The 14,885-nt window shown below is 35.1% G+C and overlaps 1 protein-coding gene across 1 annotated transcript; it reads left to right on the forward strand.

The window, feature by feature from the left end:
* The first annotated feature begins 13,206 nt into the window (after positions 1–13,206).
* On the forward strand, positions 13,207–14,254 carry LOC147487159 (uncharacterized). The gene is made up of 2 exons (XM_086573957.1): positions 13,207–13,301; positions 13,831–14,254. Exons 1-2 carry the CDS (start codon positions 13,207–13,209, stop codon positions 14,252–14,254), a joined length of 519 nt encoding a protein of 172 aa, XP_086430083.1.
* The last annotated feature ends 631 nt before the right edge of the window (positions 14,255–14,885 follow it).

Here is a 14,885-nt window from a genome sequence, read left to right on the forward strand (position 1 = left end):
CATGATCATAAAACATTAGGCTAAGGTTCTATTCATAAAGATAGAAAAGACTAACTAATCATCCTAACTAGAGCTTATTCATTTTTAACCATTTTAATTCCTTTCTCTTTTCCAAGCAACGAAATTTCTACCTCCCCTTTGGACTAGTATTTTGACTTCAAATCTCACCATTTCATACACTCACAAGAAAGTCTCTCTCAGACAAGTTTTCTATTTTTCCTCCATATGCAGGGAAATGAGTAAAAAGTAGAACATCCCACATATTTAGTCAGAAAGACGGAAATTTGCAAATATATAAATAAAGTCTCATAAAAAGAATGTCAATCACATTTGAAGTGTCGAGTCCTTCACTTTAGCATCCTCTCACCTATTCTACACTTCATATCATACTTTAGTGATAAGTCTGGGTATTAAGTCGGGGCTTAGGACAGGTTAACAAGAAAAGGGTAAAGGGGATTCAAATATTTCAGAGAATATACTAAAGACCATTTTGCTTTTGACCTTCTTGGAAATTTTCTTCATTTGTAGACTGCAACACTTGAACTCTATCACTACTTCTGCTCAATTATTTATATTTATTTTCTTTCTTTTTTTTCTTTTATTTATTTATTAATATTATTATTATTATTATTATTGAGAAAAAGAAATGATTTTCTTCATTTGACTTTGGTAAAATTTTCTTCAAAATCTTCTTCGTTCTAGCTTTCTCTTTAGTTCTTTAGAAATCCTCAGAAATATGGGTAAGGCTAATAATTTGGGATATACTCCTTATATGGAGTTGGATTTAAGATGATTGGTTTAAGAATAAAAGGCTTAATATATAAGGCTCAAAAGGGATTAACATGATAATCCTACTAGGTGGGATAAAGGTTGATTGGTTCATTACTTAACTTATCAGTATGATATTCCGCTTTGAATAGACTAAAAGACCTACTGGCTATCTCCCCAGTTGATGTCACCTCGTGATTGACCAAATCAAGAATAAATGAGACTACACAACGAATTTAAGTACAGCAAAATGGTTTAGTCAACTTGGACTTAGATTTACGTAAAGACTCTCCAAAAAATTAAAATTTAAAGGCTCAAGTCTCACAGGTCCAGTCTCTGTACTAATCATCTAGTTTGGTAGAAGTTTAAGTTGCTCTTTCATTTGAAATTCCTCTAGTGGTGTATTATATGAACTTACTCTAGACTAAGACTTTTATCAGTGAGATCTATTTCTAGTAATAGAAACTTAGTCTAAAAGTCTTACTAATCCTAACTATGATTTATAATTTCCAATTTTCATTAGCCAGTTTAAACGATAAAAATATACTTTTCACCTAGAATCACCATAATTCACATATAAAATTTCCAAATATTGTAATTCAAATATTGCAAAATTTTAATTCTCAACCCCTAGCTAAATTAGGCATTGTCCTCAATGACTAAATAAAATAACTGAAAGCTTACCATAGTTTAAATGATTAGAGAATGAGGGATATTACCTTAAATGCGTGCAAAATTACATCAGCTAAAATCTGTAGAATTTATATCCTTAACAGAACAAATAAGAGTAATGATTCATGAGGATTAAAATTTACTACAATGACTAAATAATTGTCATGTGCTTGATCCGTAGAGTTACACGTCTCTAAAAAGGCGGAGAAAAAGTACTAGAGTGGAATAATGAGTCATATGTACAAATGACACGACTAAAAAATAAAAATTAAAATTAAACAATGAATAATAATAATAATAATAATAATAGCTTAAATCAATAGTTTCGTTGTTGCACGGAATACATGATTTGTCTCTGTGTCTGCCTACAAATAAGAGTGATAAAACCATAATAGACAATCAAGTACATGAGTGATCAAAAATAGTTATTAAGAAAATGCATAACTGTGAGAGTCTAAATTTCTATGTCTAGAAAATCAGTTATGATAATAAGCTCAGATTCATTATCCCATTTAACTCCATTTTCCCAGGCCACTTGCCTCCTCATAATTGATTCTACAATTATAAAAACGTGAACAATATCTTCATGACATTTGTCCCCCTTAGAAAGAAAGACAATCCCAACTGCGTTTTTCACATTCTTGTTTAAAAAAACTGTTCATGGCATTGTTTTCAAAGGACCCATGTAGCGCACCTGATCAGTGAAGGATGGTGAACAAGTCGTTAAAGTTCAAACCTTCAAAACCTGATCACAAAAGAACTACTACTGGCTAATAATTTCTTAAGGTTCAGGACCTCTTTCTCTCCAATTCCTAAACAAATACCCATAACCTACCAGTCTTTCCTGCTTATAACCGAGACCACCCGACCACCCCATGTTCTCTGATCTATCTGTAAAACAGCAATTGTGTTTGTCATTTCGTTCGCATTTCAATAAAATTGCAAAACGCTATTTATAAACAAAACTAATATGATCACGTGAATATGTGAAAGTCAATTTAGGTGAGAAAATGATGAAAATAAAATAAAATAGACTTTGGATTTTGAAGATAGAAAATCCGTTGAGCGAATCTTATCTCTGTTAAAAGAGTTAGTCTTGATTTTTTATCCCTAATAACGACTCTTCATCTCTGAATGAGCGTTATTAGTGCATAGAATTGATTCATAACCCCATCTCTGGGTGAACTTACTCGATTCCTAATCATTATAATTATCGAAACACCTTCCCTAATGAAGATAATCCTCACTCGGTCAGAGTTTCTGATCTGAGATTACATAACTAAATTGTTATTCTAATTAACAGAAAATAAAACTGAATTAAAAACATTTTAATTAAAAACTGAAAATTAAATTCTTCATTATACTAGAAAAACAGTAAACTACTCTACTCCTATGATTGAATGCTAACCATTCAATCAGAAAAACTAAAACTATAACCTTCTATTTATAGTTTTTCTGACGGTCTAGATTCAATCCATCTAATCTAAATCTAACAGTTACAAATAAAATATAATATCACAGGGAATATTCCAGAAATATTCTAGGGAATATTCTAGAAATATTCTCTGGAATAGTAATGGGCTTGGACTAAATAGTAACAGGCTTTGGCTTAATCTTCATATTCCAAACTGTACGACCATTTTTTGGAAGCTAGATACCGTTACGTAGATTTTTCTGCGCTGATCATTTTAGCTAGTCAAATGCTTGAATCAGAGTTAGGAGACGGAAGATATCGACGTTTGAAGTTTTCTCCTGACTTTTGGGCTGATATAGGTCAATTTGACCAAGTTTTTTATCCGGAAATCTCTTCTTTAGCTGGCTTAGGGACTCAAGTTTGGATTCTTAAACTTGTTTCATGGTTCTCTGAGTCCATGAGCTTTGCTGGTAGTTTGGAGCTTTAAATGAGCTGATACTGAAGATTTCAAGTCCAAGCTTTATTCGGCTGTATTTCTTGCTAAAACGCAGGTTTTGTGTGTATTTTATCAATGACTATCAAAACCTGTGAAAACATGAAAATACAATTAATTTACATTTATTAAACACATAATTGACCCAAATGTAATGTCTCTACGGGGTTTAAAACACAGTTTTGGATACTTATCACTCTCCCAACTCCCTCATTGAAACAGTAACAGAAACAGAAACCCAATATCGATTGAATTCAATTGAGAACTTGGACAACCAAATTTTCTTTTTTATTATAATCGAGAGCACTTGTTTCTCTTTCTAATTTTTGGTGTTTTTTTCTTATCGACTGAGAGACCAAATTCACCTCGTCATCAAGAGAACATTAACGAAAAAGAGAAGCCTCACATTGCGAGGTCGCTTAGAGCCGAAACTGAGAGGTGAAACTAGCGAAAATTGGAGGAGTTAGAGGAGGACGTCAAAATACTGTTTGGAATTGTAGAATTCCAAAACTTAAAATTAAAACACAATGTGAACTAACCGGCAGTAAGCTGGAAGATGAAGCTGTGGCTTCTGGTTTAGGTTGAGAGTGGGTGTTTTATTGCTTAGTGCTGCTGGAGGTAGAAGATGGAGTGAAAGAAAGCATCGGGCCTTCTTTGTTTTCTATAATAATACCCTAGTCGATTTTTGTGCTTTTTTCGTTTTTAGGCCCAAGTGCTTATCAATTAGGATTGGGTCCGAAACAAGAATGGATTCTAACTTACTTGTCCGGAACAGAGAAGAATTTCAACTTATTAAAACACAATAACTTAAAACAAACGCATCACACATAACAGTTCTAAGCTTCTATCAATCTTATTTTTATTCCTAAAAACTAATTAATCAATCACTCCATAAACTATTGATACTCTAAGAAATTAAAAACAACTAAGCTAATCTAATATATCTTGCAAAAAGGGATATTGATGAAAGTCAGGAACTTCTTTTTTAATATGGGAAAAAAGATCGGGAGTCATTTTAAGATTGTTATTTAAGCACTCAATATAGCATTGGGGAAAAATAGGAGGCAGTTCATGCAAAGCGAAGGAGGACAGAAGAAAAGAAGGATCATCTAGAGGATTTTCTAAAGGAGACTGAGTTGGAAGTGACGACTGACCCATTTTATGAAGAACTCTACTTTTGAGAACATAAAAAGGGCAAGATAATTATTGATGTCTGGAAGTTGAACATCATCGGCGGGGTTGCCTTCTTTATCAGCCCCAGTCTTGGCATCGACTTCTTCATCAGTTCCTTCCAAAAGTTTGAGTACTCTTTTCGAATTCCCACAAACCTTATCAAAATGAGGAAGGAGAACTGAAAAGATACAGATAGGTTTGGGTCAGATTGGAATTCCGATATATAGATATCAAAAATAAATAAATAGGATATTATACCTGAAGAATTGAAAACTCGATGTTTCAGAGGAGGAATGGCTTCAGTATCGGCACTCTCCCAATCTCCAAAAACTATGATAGGGTACAAGGTCCATTATTTATCGCTTTTACAATTTTTTCGAATGATACCCACAAGATCTTTCTTTGAATGTTTTTTGGGATAAAAATATCTAATGTGCTTCTCGTAAAATTTATAGTGAAGAATGATATCGGATAATCTGATTTTATAAGCTTCATATTTTTCTAGGGAGAGGTGGCTATTGTAATAGTTACACACAAACATCATCCTCCAAAAGTTACCCATGCCCTGACCAGGGAAAATATTGAGATGGTTTAAAACTTCACAATCAAGGTTTGTCAAAGGAAATCTCAGCCCTACGACGATTTGGCCAACAATGACAATGATGGCTTTCTTAGTACCACTCTGGCATTGGGTATATCTCCGAGTCCCAGCATAATGTTGAAGATAAAGAGAATGGGGAATTCGATACGTAGCCTGGACTAGAGCTAGATTTGTCCATTTGATAAAAAAAGGGCTGAGACCATGTTTCCATCGACTGGTATCTTCAACAGTTTCGCGCTCAGATTCAGAAGCAGAAGTTTCAAAAGGATGACAAGGAATTCCTTCTACAATGTAATCTAATTCCCAGGAGGTCTCAGGTCGATACGTCCTAGTAAAAGTAGAGGCAAAGTTATGGCTATCGATTCTATTCTCAAAATGAGTATTTTCACTATGGATACTAACATCAGAAAGGGTGTCTTCACTCGCCATCAGGATGACTATAAACAAAGAGGTGACGACAAAGGTATTTTTAGTATCGTCAATTTAAAATATATAGCACATCGTCAATAATACAGGTTGAGATTTCATAAATATTGATATGAGGGTTTTCAATCGATAAATTCGATATTAATCAATGATATAGGTTGAGATATCATAAATATCGATATCAGGGTTTTTTCAAACGGTAAATCCGACATGTAAAATAGCATACATAAGGTTATACATACAAATCAGGTTTGGTATGCAAAGATGCAAACTTTTAAGTAGTTTAAGGGATGATATCATGTTTTCTACTATTATGTAACATGAACACACAGAGATTTACAATATTTAAGTTTTAAAAATCTTCAAATCCCTAGAATGTCGGTTTTATTTCGTTTAAAGATTATATAATAATGTGGGTTTTAGATTAACAAATGAAGCACAGGAAGTAAAAAACGTACCTTGTAAGTTGCAAAAGTTGATTTCTTCTACAAAAGAACAAAGAGTTGAAAGGACGCGGACGAAGGAAGTATTTTCTTTTTCTTTTTCTTTTTCTAGTTTTCGCTAGATAGTGTACTGAAGAAGTTGAAAAGATGAAGGAAAGAGAAACGGTTTATTCAAACTTTTATATTTAAAATTTGGACTGGATTGTTGCCTGGGCCTAGATATAACCACTTCTCGAAAAATTGAAATTTGAAGTGAAATTTCAAAATTTTGAAAGGGGGCGATGTAGTGGCAAATATCATTCATTTAAATATTTTTATTTGATATTTCAAAACTCGAGATATTGATATAAAGATCAATATCTCGATATATTTCGTGGTTATTTCAAATGTTTGCAGGTATTGAGCAGGAAAAGAGGGAGGAAGACAATGGACACGTGTCATGAGTTGACTGGGTCAAAGCTAATTGGGGACACTATATAAAGATTGGATGAAAAAGAAAGAGGATTCATTGAAGCATTCCCACAAAAATTATTAAAAAACAGAAGAGAGAAACAGAGAAATGGAGCGATTGTAAATTTCCATCATTGTTCAATAAAAAGCTTTGTTCCACTTCAATTCAATTCATTTCATTCATTCAAACTCTTATTGAATCTTAGTGATATTAGAGCAATCAAGAAAGGTTGTTCTTAGACATCACAGTATCCTTGGTTGCAGAAGCAATATTCCTAGCTAATGTGTCAAAATATGAACTTTTAGGAGCTTTACCATCAGTTATGGGCAAAGGGGTTATTTAATTGGAAGACCTTCATCCTCTAAGCACTTATACACCCCCAAAGGAGTCTTAATTGATTCAGAACTCACATTTTCCCCAAGCGTCAAATATTTGGCCATCATCTGTTTCATGAATGACCATTATAGCACCTCCATAGTGTTTTGCCTCTCGTAGAATATCCTCTCCCAGTCGAGCTTCCATCCTCTAGACTCTCTCATGATTTATAAGCATGTACAAAGTTGGAGGAAGGAATCGAACTCGCGAACTGGTTGAAGCTGAACGGCTAGTAGAAAACTTAATGATATAGTGGTCATGGTCATTCTACTTGGTATTGTTAGTTTCTAACTTACACTGTAAGTCATCTATAAATCAGCTTCATGAAAGCGAGTCAATGTTCATTGCTGCCAGAAGAGTTCACTGATCAGCCTATACTTGGATTTTAGTACTGAGAATTGTTGCTAGTTTCATATTACATTTATACCTGATGCTATGTGTTTTTTCTGCAAAGTCTAGAAGGTATGTCTTCCCTATGAGGAAACTAACACAGGATCTTAACCCAACTCTATGAAATAGAGATCAAGTTAGTCCTATATATATGCTCACTTTGTCTGATTGAGGAAGAAACTTTGCATTTGTTAATACAATGTACTTATGTCAGTATAGGTTGGCTGGGAACATCATTGAGCTATTTCAGTGTGAATGAAATGAATGAATGGTTGCCTTATATGTTTAAATGTCTAGGGAAAGCTGATGACGGGTACTGGACGACGATGCTTTGGAATGGATTATGAAGTATCATGTTTCCTAGAATGGAATGTGATTCTCTAAGAAAACCCAGCATCCAATAGAATGTGCAATTAGAGTGAGGAATATGGATGCTAAAGCTACTTTGCAAAATATAGAAGTAGCAAGCTGAATGAAATGTAAAGTGGGACTCCCTTCCCTGTGGATCTATCAAGCTATACTCGGATTAATGCAACCAGTGCTGGATGTTTAATAATATATGAGGGAAGCAGATTTATAGTGGCCATTGCACTGCCAATTACATATTCCTCAACCTTGGCAGTGGAATTTATAGTGCTGAAAGCAAGGCGTCCAAAACTATCAAACGTCTGAATTTGTCTGACATGACAAAAACTGATTGCGACCTTGTAAAAAGGAACTCTACAGGCTATAGCTATTCCAATAGTGGTGCGTGACATGCTAAATGAGATTTGGGAACTATTGGAAAAAGAGAATATATACCTCATGTGAAATTACAGGGAAGAAAACTACGGAGCTGATGCCTTGGCAAATCTTGCAGGTCAACAAGCTAGCTGATGTGTGGATTGGACTTCACCGATCAATCATGACATATTATTTGTTATGATGTTTAACTTTGGCCTAAAGGCAGCCATGCCCATGGGCATAGATGGATATAGGGGGGGTGCGTGTGGGGGCGGTCGCACCCCCTGAGATTAGAAAAGCTCCACTACCATATAACTAATTGCCTAGAAAAATCTTCAAACTATAAGGACTCGCACCCCCAATTCTTTTAACAAACTTCCACTACCGCACCCCAAAGAAAAGCTCCACTACCACATAACTCATTGCCTAGAAAAATCTTCAAACTATAAGGACTCCCACCGCACCCCCAAAATTTTCACAACGAACTATAGTAAGAATATTATCAACAAAATAAATAGTATGAAAAAAAAATAATAAAAAATATTCCAATAAACCAATTTTTTTTACTTCCCTTTTTGCCCTTACAAAATTATCATTTATCATTTATTTTAAGTTCATAACCATTAAAGAGGGACAAATGTGTCTTTGAATATTTGACGGGTTGATGAGACTAAAACAAATAGCCAAAGGCCCACAGCCCAACCGGTCAGTTTGTATAATTCTAATCACCCATAACAAACTCGTATGTTCTCCTTCCTTTCTTTCACTCTCAATTCTTAAACAAATAGTCAGACCTCAACCCGAAAAAAATAATAATAATAAAATAATAAAAAAATAAAAAACAACAACAACAACAACAACAACAACAACAACAACACAAATTCATAAAGGACAACGCCGCTTGTTGCACACTTGTCCTAATTATTTGTAAAATTCATTATCATTATTAATAAAATTTCCACTTAAAAAAAAACAAAACAAAACAAGGTAATTTTTTATTTTCAATGTTAATATTTTATAAGTCTATATAACATTATATATAATGTTATAATGTTATATATAACATTAACTTTATAAGTCTATATAATGTCATATAACATTATATATAATGTTATAGTGTTATATATAACATTATAGGAAGTTAACAATTTGTTGAATTGTTGTAGACTTGTGGATTAGATTATATAGATATATATAGACATAGCAGTATCAATTAATTGTTCATATTAAATTCTTAGTAGTCAACACACTCTAGTTTTGTGAATTGAAATAAATGCATAATTTTGTTAATATTTATTGTTTAGACCTTATGACAAAAAAAAAAAAAAAAATTGCATACGGTTTTTTTTTTTAGGTGGGTGGGGTGTGCACATAATCTCGCACCTCCTGGCTTAGAATCCTGGCTCCGTCCCTGCCCATGGGTGAGGAAGAAGGTTCATTTAAGGTTCACTTAAGACTTACACCACCACCAAGACCGCATCTCACTAGGCTAGGGGTAAAAGCTAAGCTTTGTAGGTACTGCTAGAAGAAATCAGTCAACGATTCAAGGCATAGTAACTATCTTAAGTTAGATCAAAACCCATAAAAACTAAATATCGGAAATCTAAACTGAGAAGGAGTTCCCTTTGGCAATCAAGAGCCAAACCACAAATGGAATAGTCCTCACCATTTTCCTAGAATGCACATGGATGCCCCTCACATGTACTGCCTCTAACCTTTTGGACACTGAAAATAAATAAAAGCAAGAAGAGGGATGGTATACAGCTCATAAGAAATGGACCAAGAAGGAATGTAAAGAAGATGCCAATGTGCAATGGCACCCAACTAAGTCACTAACTTACTAAGCCTGTAGAGCATAACAAGAATGCAACCAGCTCAACCAACAGTAGAGGCAATGGACATCCAAACCAAGTGACGGAAGTTACAACACAAACTCTAGGAGTAAATACCACCATGGAAAAATGAAGAAACAAAACTGCTACCACAACTGAGAAGCACAGCCCAAGTGATCCAGGTAAGCCAAAAACTCTCTTAACTCCGCGAAAAGTATATACATTCAATATTCTGGCCTCCTCTCTAAAGCCTACTTAACCAACTTCTTGGTGTTGTATGGAAGAGAATGGTAATGAAGGACTCGACCGAGAAGGCACAGTGATAAGCACCCAAAACTGTAATATTAAACCCTGAGATACATAGCATTTTGGTCGATTATGTGTTTAATAATCATGTAATAATTATATTTTCGTACTTTTGCAGGTTTCCGCAGTTAAAATGAATATAATGATAAAACATGTACCGAAGTACGGGAATACTGGAATATTTGAAGTCTTCCCACTCAGCCCCAGTGAAGCCCAATAAAGCCTGACTAGAGCCGAAGTTTCGAAAAGAACAAAACTAGTGCAGAACGGGTCCACCTGTAAAGAAGTAGCAAACTTCCAAAGCTCACATCTTATAAATCTAGACGCCGACGTTAGCTAGTGAACTGCCAGAGCGACGAACTCTACGCAAAGATAAAAAGTTGTAAAAATGCCAAAATCGGCGCCGCCACTAGACACACTAAGTTGACCCACTCTGCGGGCCCAAAAGGCATGATGAGTCAGCATAGGCAGCTGGCAAGTGATGGTCACAATTTTGTGCCACCTTGCAATATGAGAAGACACGTACTTTCAAAGTTTGAATTGAAATTGGCATAAGGACAAAAAAATGAAAACATAAGGTACAAAAGACAAAGGACCAATTTAATTCACATAAAGACAAAACTTTGTTATTCAAAGTTTTGAATGTCTCAATATGAGAAACAGACGAAACCCAATTAAAGGCTTCACGAGAGACCAGCCTATATATATGTAAAGGGGGTCTTCAATATTTCTCCTTCAGCATTTTATGCTTTAGCTTCCGCTTATTAGTTAGTTAGCTTTAATTCCAGTACTTTATATTCCGTCATTTTCTCTTCCAGCAGCTTCAATACTGTAAGTTATTTCTTTTAATAAAAGTCATTTCTTTTCAAGTTTAATTCCTATCCTGCATTTACTTATTTAATGTGTACAAAAAGTTTAATTATTCCTTCAATAACCATGAGTTAATCCCCCCCTCCCCCTCAAAGGGAGGGTTATGATGCTCGTGTGAGAATCCGGATTGACACTTCAATATTCTAGAATCACTACTTAGGAATTAGGTGTAGATTATACATCCGGTCCCAAAATGATTGAGACTGTACAAATTTGGAGTGCTGATGCCCCAGAACAGTCTCACGAGAGACCCAAAATATCTCGCGCGCGACTCTATGGTGTCAGACAACTCTCCAATTAGTCCAGCTGATGTAGAATCGAACCAGGAGCTGAAATGATATTCCAGAGATGAAATATTAGTTCAACTCCTTATGCTAGTGCAATGCGACTCAGAGATGTGGGCATTTCGCTAGGGATCAATACTCGACGTCGTCTAGGGTTTGTCTATGAACTCGAGACGAATTAGAGCTGTAGTGATGTGATAATATAAACTGTTGAAAAAAGATTCTTACATGAGTATAATTAACTTTCTCCCTGTTTCTCTATCTTTGTTTATTTACATCGAAATCACCGTTAGTAATTTACATTATTTACATTACCGTTAATTTAATTAAACCAACTAAAAAACCTAAAATCCTACTCACCAAAAGTTGTAATTCCAGTTGTGAACCTTGCCGAGCCTTAAGGTTTGGACGATCCCTTACTCGACCTATCCTACCAAACCCACGTGAGTAAGGTAACTTGACTAAACGGACGACTATACGGACTTTGGACTTTGGACTTTGGTCTTCGGACGGTGGACCTCAGACTTAAGTATAAAACCAATAATGTCAATCAACATTTTATCACACAGCTATGGAGATACAAATAAAAATCATGACACCAGATCCAGCTAAGTATGGAACAAGCTCAGCAAGTCGAAGAAGTAAGAAGGTTTATTCGATCCATGAGCTTAAACTAATTGGATTGGTAGAGACAAAGTTCAAGACATGTAATACGAGTAAAGTTCTTAGTAGATCGAATTAGTAGCTAGACAGTAAAGTTAACAACAACGAGGATCGCCAGGGTGATCCCCAATGTTTTCATTTGAAGTTTCGAACACCACTTACAACTCTGACCAAGTTATACATGGTATGGTGACTAACTTATCTACCAATGAACAATTCTATCTCTTTATGGTTTATGCCAGAAATGAAAAGAATGCTAGAATGGAATTACAGAACCAGTTCTCAAGCTCTTGCCAGTAGGGACGAAGCTAGGATTCTAAGTGAGGGGGTGCGAGATTATATGCACACAACCCCCCTCCCGCCCTAAAAAAAAATGTTTAAACAATAAAGATCAACAAAATTATGCATTTATTTCAATTCACAAAACTAGACTGCATTGACTACTAAGAATTTAATATGGATTGAGAAAGTTAACTACTTAAGCACTTAAACCATTAATTGATACTCTCTGTCTTACACTTTACTATATGTCTATATATCTACATATTCTATTCCACAAGTCTATAAAAATTCAACAAATTGTTAACTTCCTATAATGTTATAAGTTTATAACCATACTATTATGTGGAGAAAACTATAAAAGATTAACATTGAAAGTAAAAAGTTATTTTTTTTAAATGGAAATTTTATTAATAATGATAACGAATTTTACAAATAATTAGGACAAACGTGCAACAAACTGCACCGCAAGTCCTTTCTGAATTTCTTTTTTGCTTTTTGCTTTTTTGTTTTATGTTTTTTGTTTTATGTTTTATGTTTTATGTTTTTTGTTTTTTTTTTGTTTGTTTGTTTTTTTTGTTTTTGGGTTGTGAAAGAAAGGAAAGAGAGCTTACATGTTTGTTATGGGTGACTAGAATTATACAAACACTGATATGTTAGGCTTTAGACTCAAAATAAATGATAAATGATAATTTTGTAATGGCAAACAGAGAAGCAAAAAAAAACATTGGCTTATTGGAATGTTTTTTTTTCATACTATTTATTTTGTTAATTATAATCTCACTATAGTTGTGAAAATTTTAAGGGTGGGGGGGAGTCCTTATAGTTTGAAGATTTTTCAAGGCAAATAGTTTTGTGGTAGTGGAGATTTTCTTAATCTCAGGGGGTGCGACTGCCCCCACACGCACCCCCCTATGTCCATCTATGCTTGCCAGACACTATGGATTCTTAAGGTAGTTTTAACACCTGCACATACACAACTAAGAGTGGGAGGAGCTTAGCTGCAGCAGGACATACAAGACTTTAAAAATGACTGCATCAAGATGGATGAAATTGATAATCTTAAAGATTTTGTTGCATTCTGTTCATGGACTAATAGAGAGGAGGGACAACAGAGGAAAAGCGTGGAACAAGACAGGTACCTAGTCAAGAATGAGTGGATTAATACTTTCAACAATACCAAATCTAACTCAAGGTTTACCCAGTCAGTCTCCCATTGTTGTTCATTGGCATCCAGAGATCCCAAACTCTAGCAAAACGAGTTTGGGATCAGATGCGGCAAATTTTCAGCATGCGATCAGGTATAGAATCCTTCAACGATATTTTGCAACAAAGCAAGCATCATAGCGCATTGATCTTGGATATGTGGAAAGCTTGCTCGCTGACTTGCATGGTCAGTTTGTGGAAAAATCGAAACAAGGTGATTTATGAAGAGAAGAAATCCAGTTTTTTGGACATTTGCTTTCTCACCAGGAGAGCCATCATCAGAGCCTACCACTGTTCATCAGGTACTATGAATAATTGCATAATGGACATGAAAGCTCTGCACAGCTTCAATCTTCCACATAAAGCGAGAAGAGCCCCCCAAATTATTGAATGCTACTGGCTTCCCCCAACCCCGGGGATTCTTAAAGTGAACGTAGACGGGAGCTCAAGGGGAAATCCAGGTATGGCGGGATGGGGCATAGTCCTAAGGGACTACAAAGGAGATTTCTTGGGGGCAGCAGCAGGGGGTTGGGTATTGCAACTAACTATATGGCAGAAACTGTGGTAGTTGTTGAAGGAATTCAGAGAGCTTTGGACTTGGACTGGAAATACATTTGGGTTGAATCAGATTCTTCTTCAGTGGTTAAAGCTTTTCAAGAGGACACAGTACATTGGAAAGTTAGAGCTAAATGGAGGCAGCTGAAGGAGAAAGCCACATGGATTAATGTAACTGCAACATGGCGAGAAACTAACTTAGGAGCGGACAGTTGTTCGAGGCATGGAGCAGCATTACAAAGGGGGGAAAGCAAATGGTGGGGCACAAGGCCTCCTTTCATGAGAAACCTGGAGAACCAGTTCACTACCTACTTTCGTTTCTCTAACTAATTTTGGGCTGTAATAGGTGGGTACACATATGATGATACTCACACTAGGCAACTTTTACTCTACTTATTCTTTTCCTTTGTACCTTTTCATTTTATTCTTTTAATCAATTACCTTTAAGCAAAAAAAAAATACAAAACACAATAAACACTACCAAAGCACACAGATACAATTGAAAGATATTTTGGTTATTGGTCATCACATGACTTTCTTTTGTACTTCTATGTGCTGAATATGCTTTGTGCCATCTTTTCCTGTGAATTCCGTTCAATCGAACACTACGTTGCTGCTATAATCTTTAGAACAGAAGGACAAAAACTCAAATAACTACAAGCATTATTTACAACCAATTCAGATAAATTAAAAACATGTTAATTAGCTTGTGTTAACAAGAATTTGGCCCGAACTCTAACATGCTAACTCATGTTCTTAATTAGTTTAGTTCTTATTCAAACATTTTCGATAATTTGAAGGCATGAAAACAGGACAAGATTGTTTGTAATACATTATAATCATTTGTTGCAATCTCGTAATTTGTTGAATGCAGAGTTAAGTCCTCAAAGTACCGAATCGGTGCTGATGATGTGAGGGCTCCTAATGCAATATGAGGATACTTTTGTCGAAACCAAGAGGC

The sequence above is a fragment of the Coptis chinensis genome, chromosome 7 (genome assembly GCF_015680905.1).
Source record: "Coptis chinensis isolate HL-2020 chromosome 7, ASM1568090v1, whole genome shotgun sequence".
In the NCBI taxonomy this organism is placed as follows: domain Eukaryota; kingdom Viridiplantae; phylum Streptophyta; class Magnoliopsida; order Ranunculales; family Ranunculaceae; genus Coptis; species Coptis chinensis.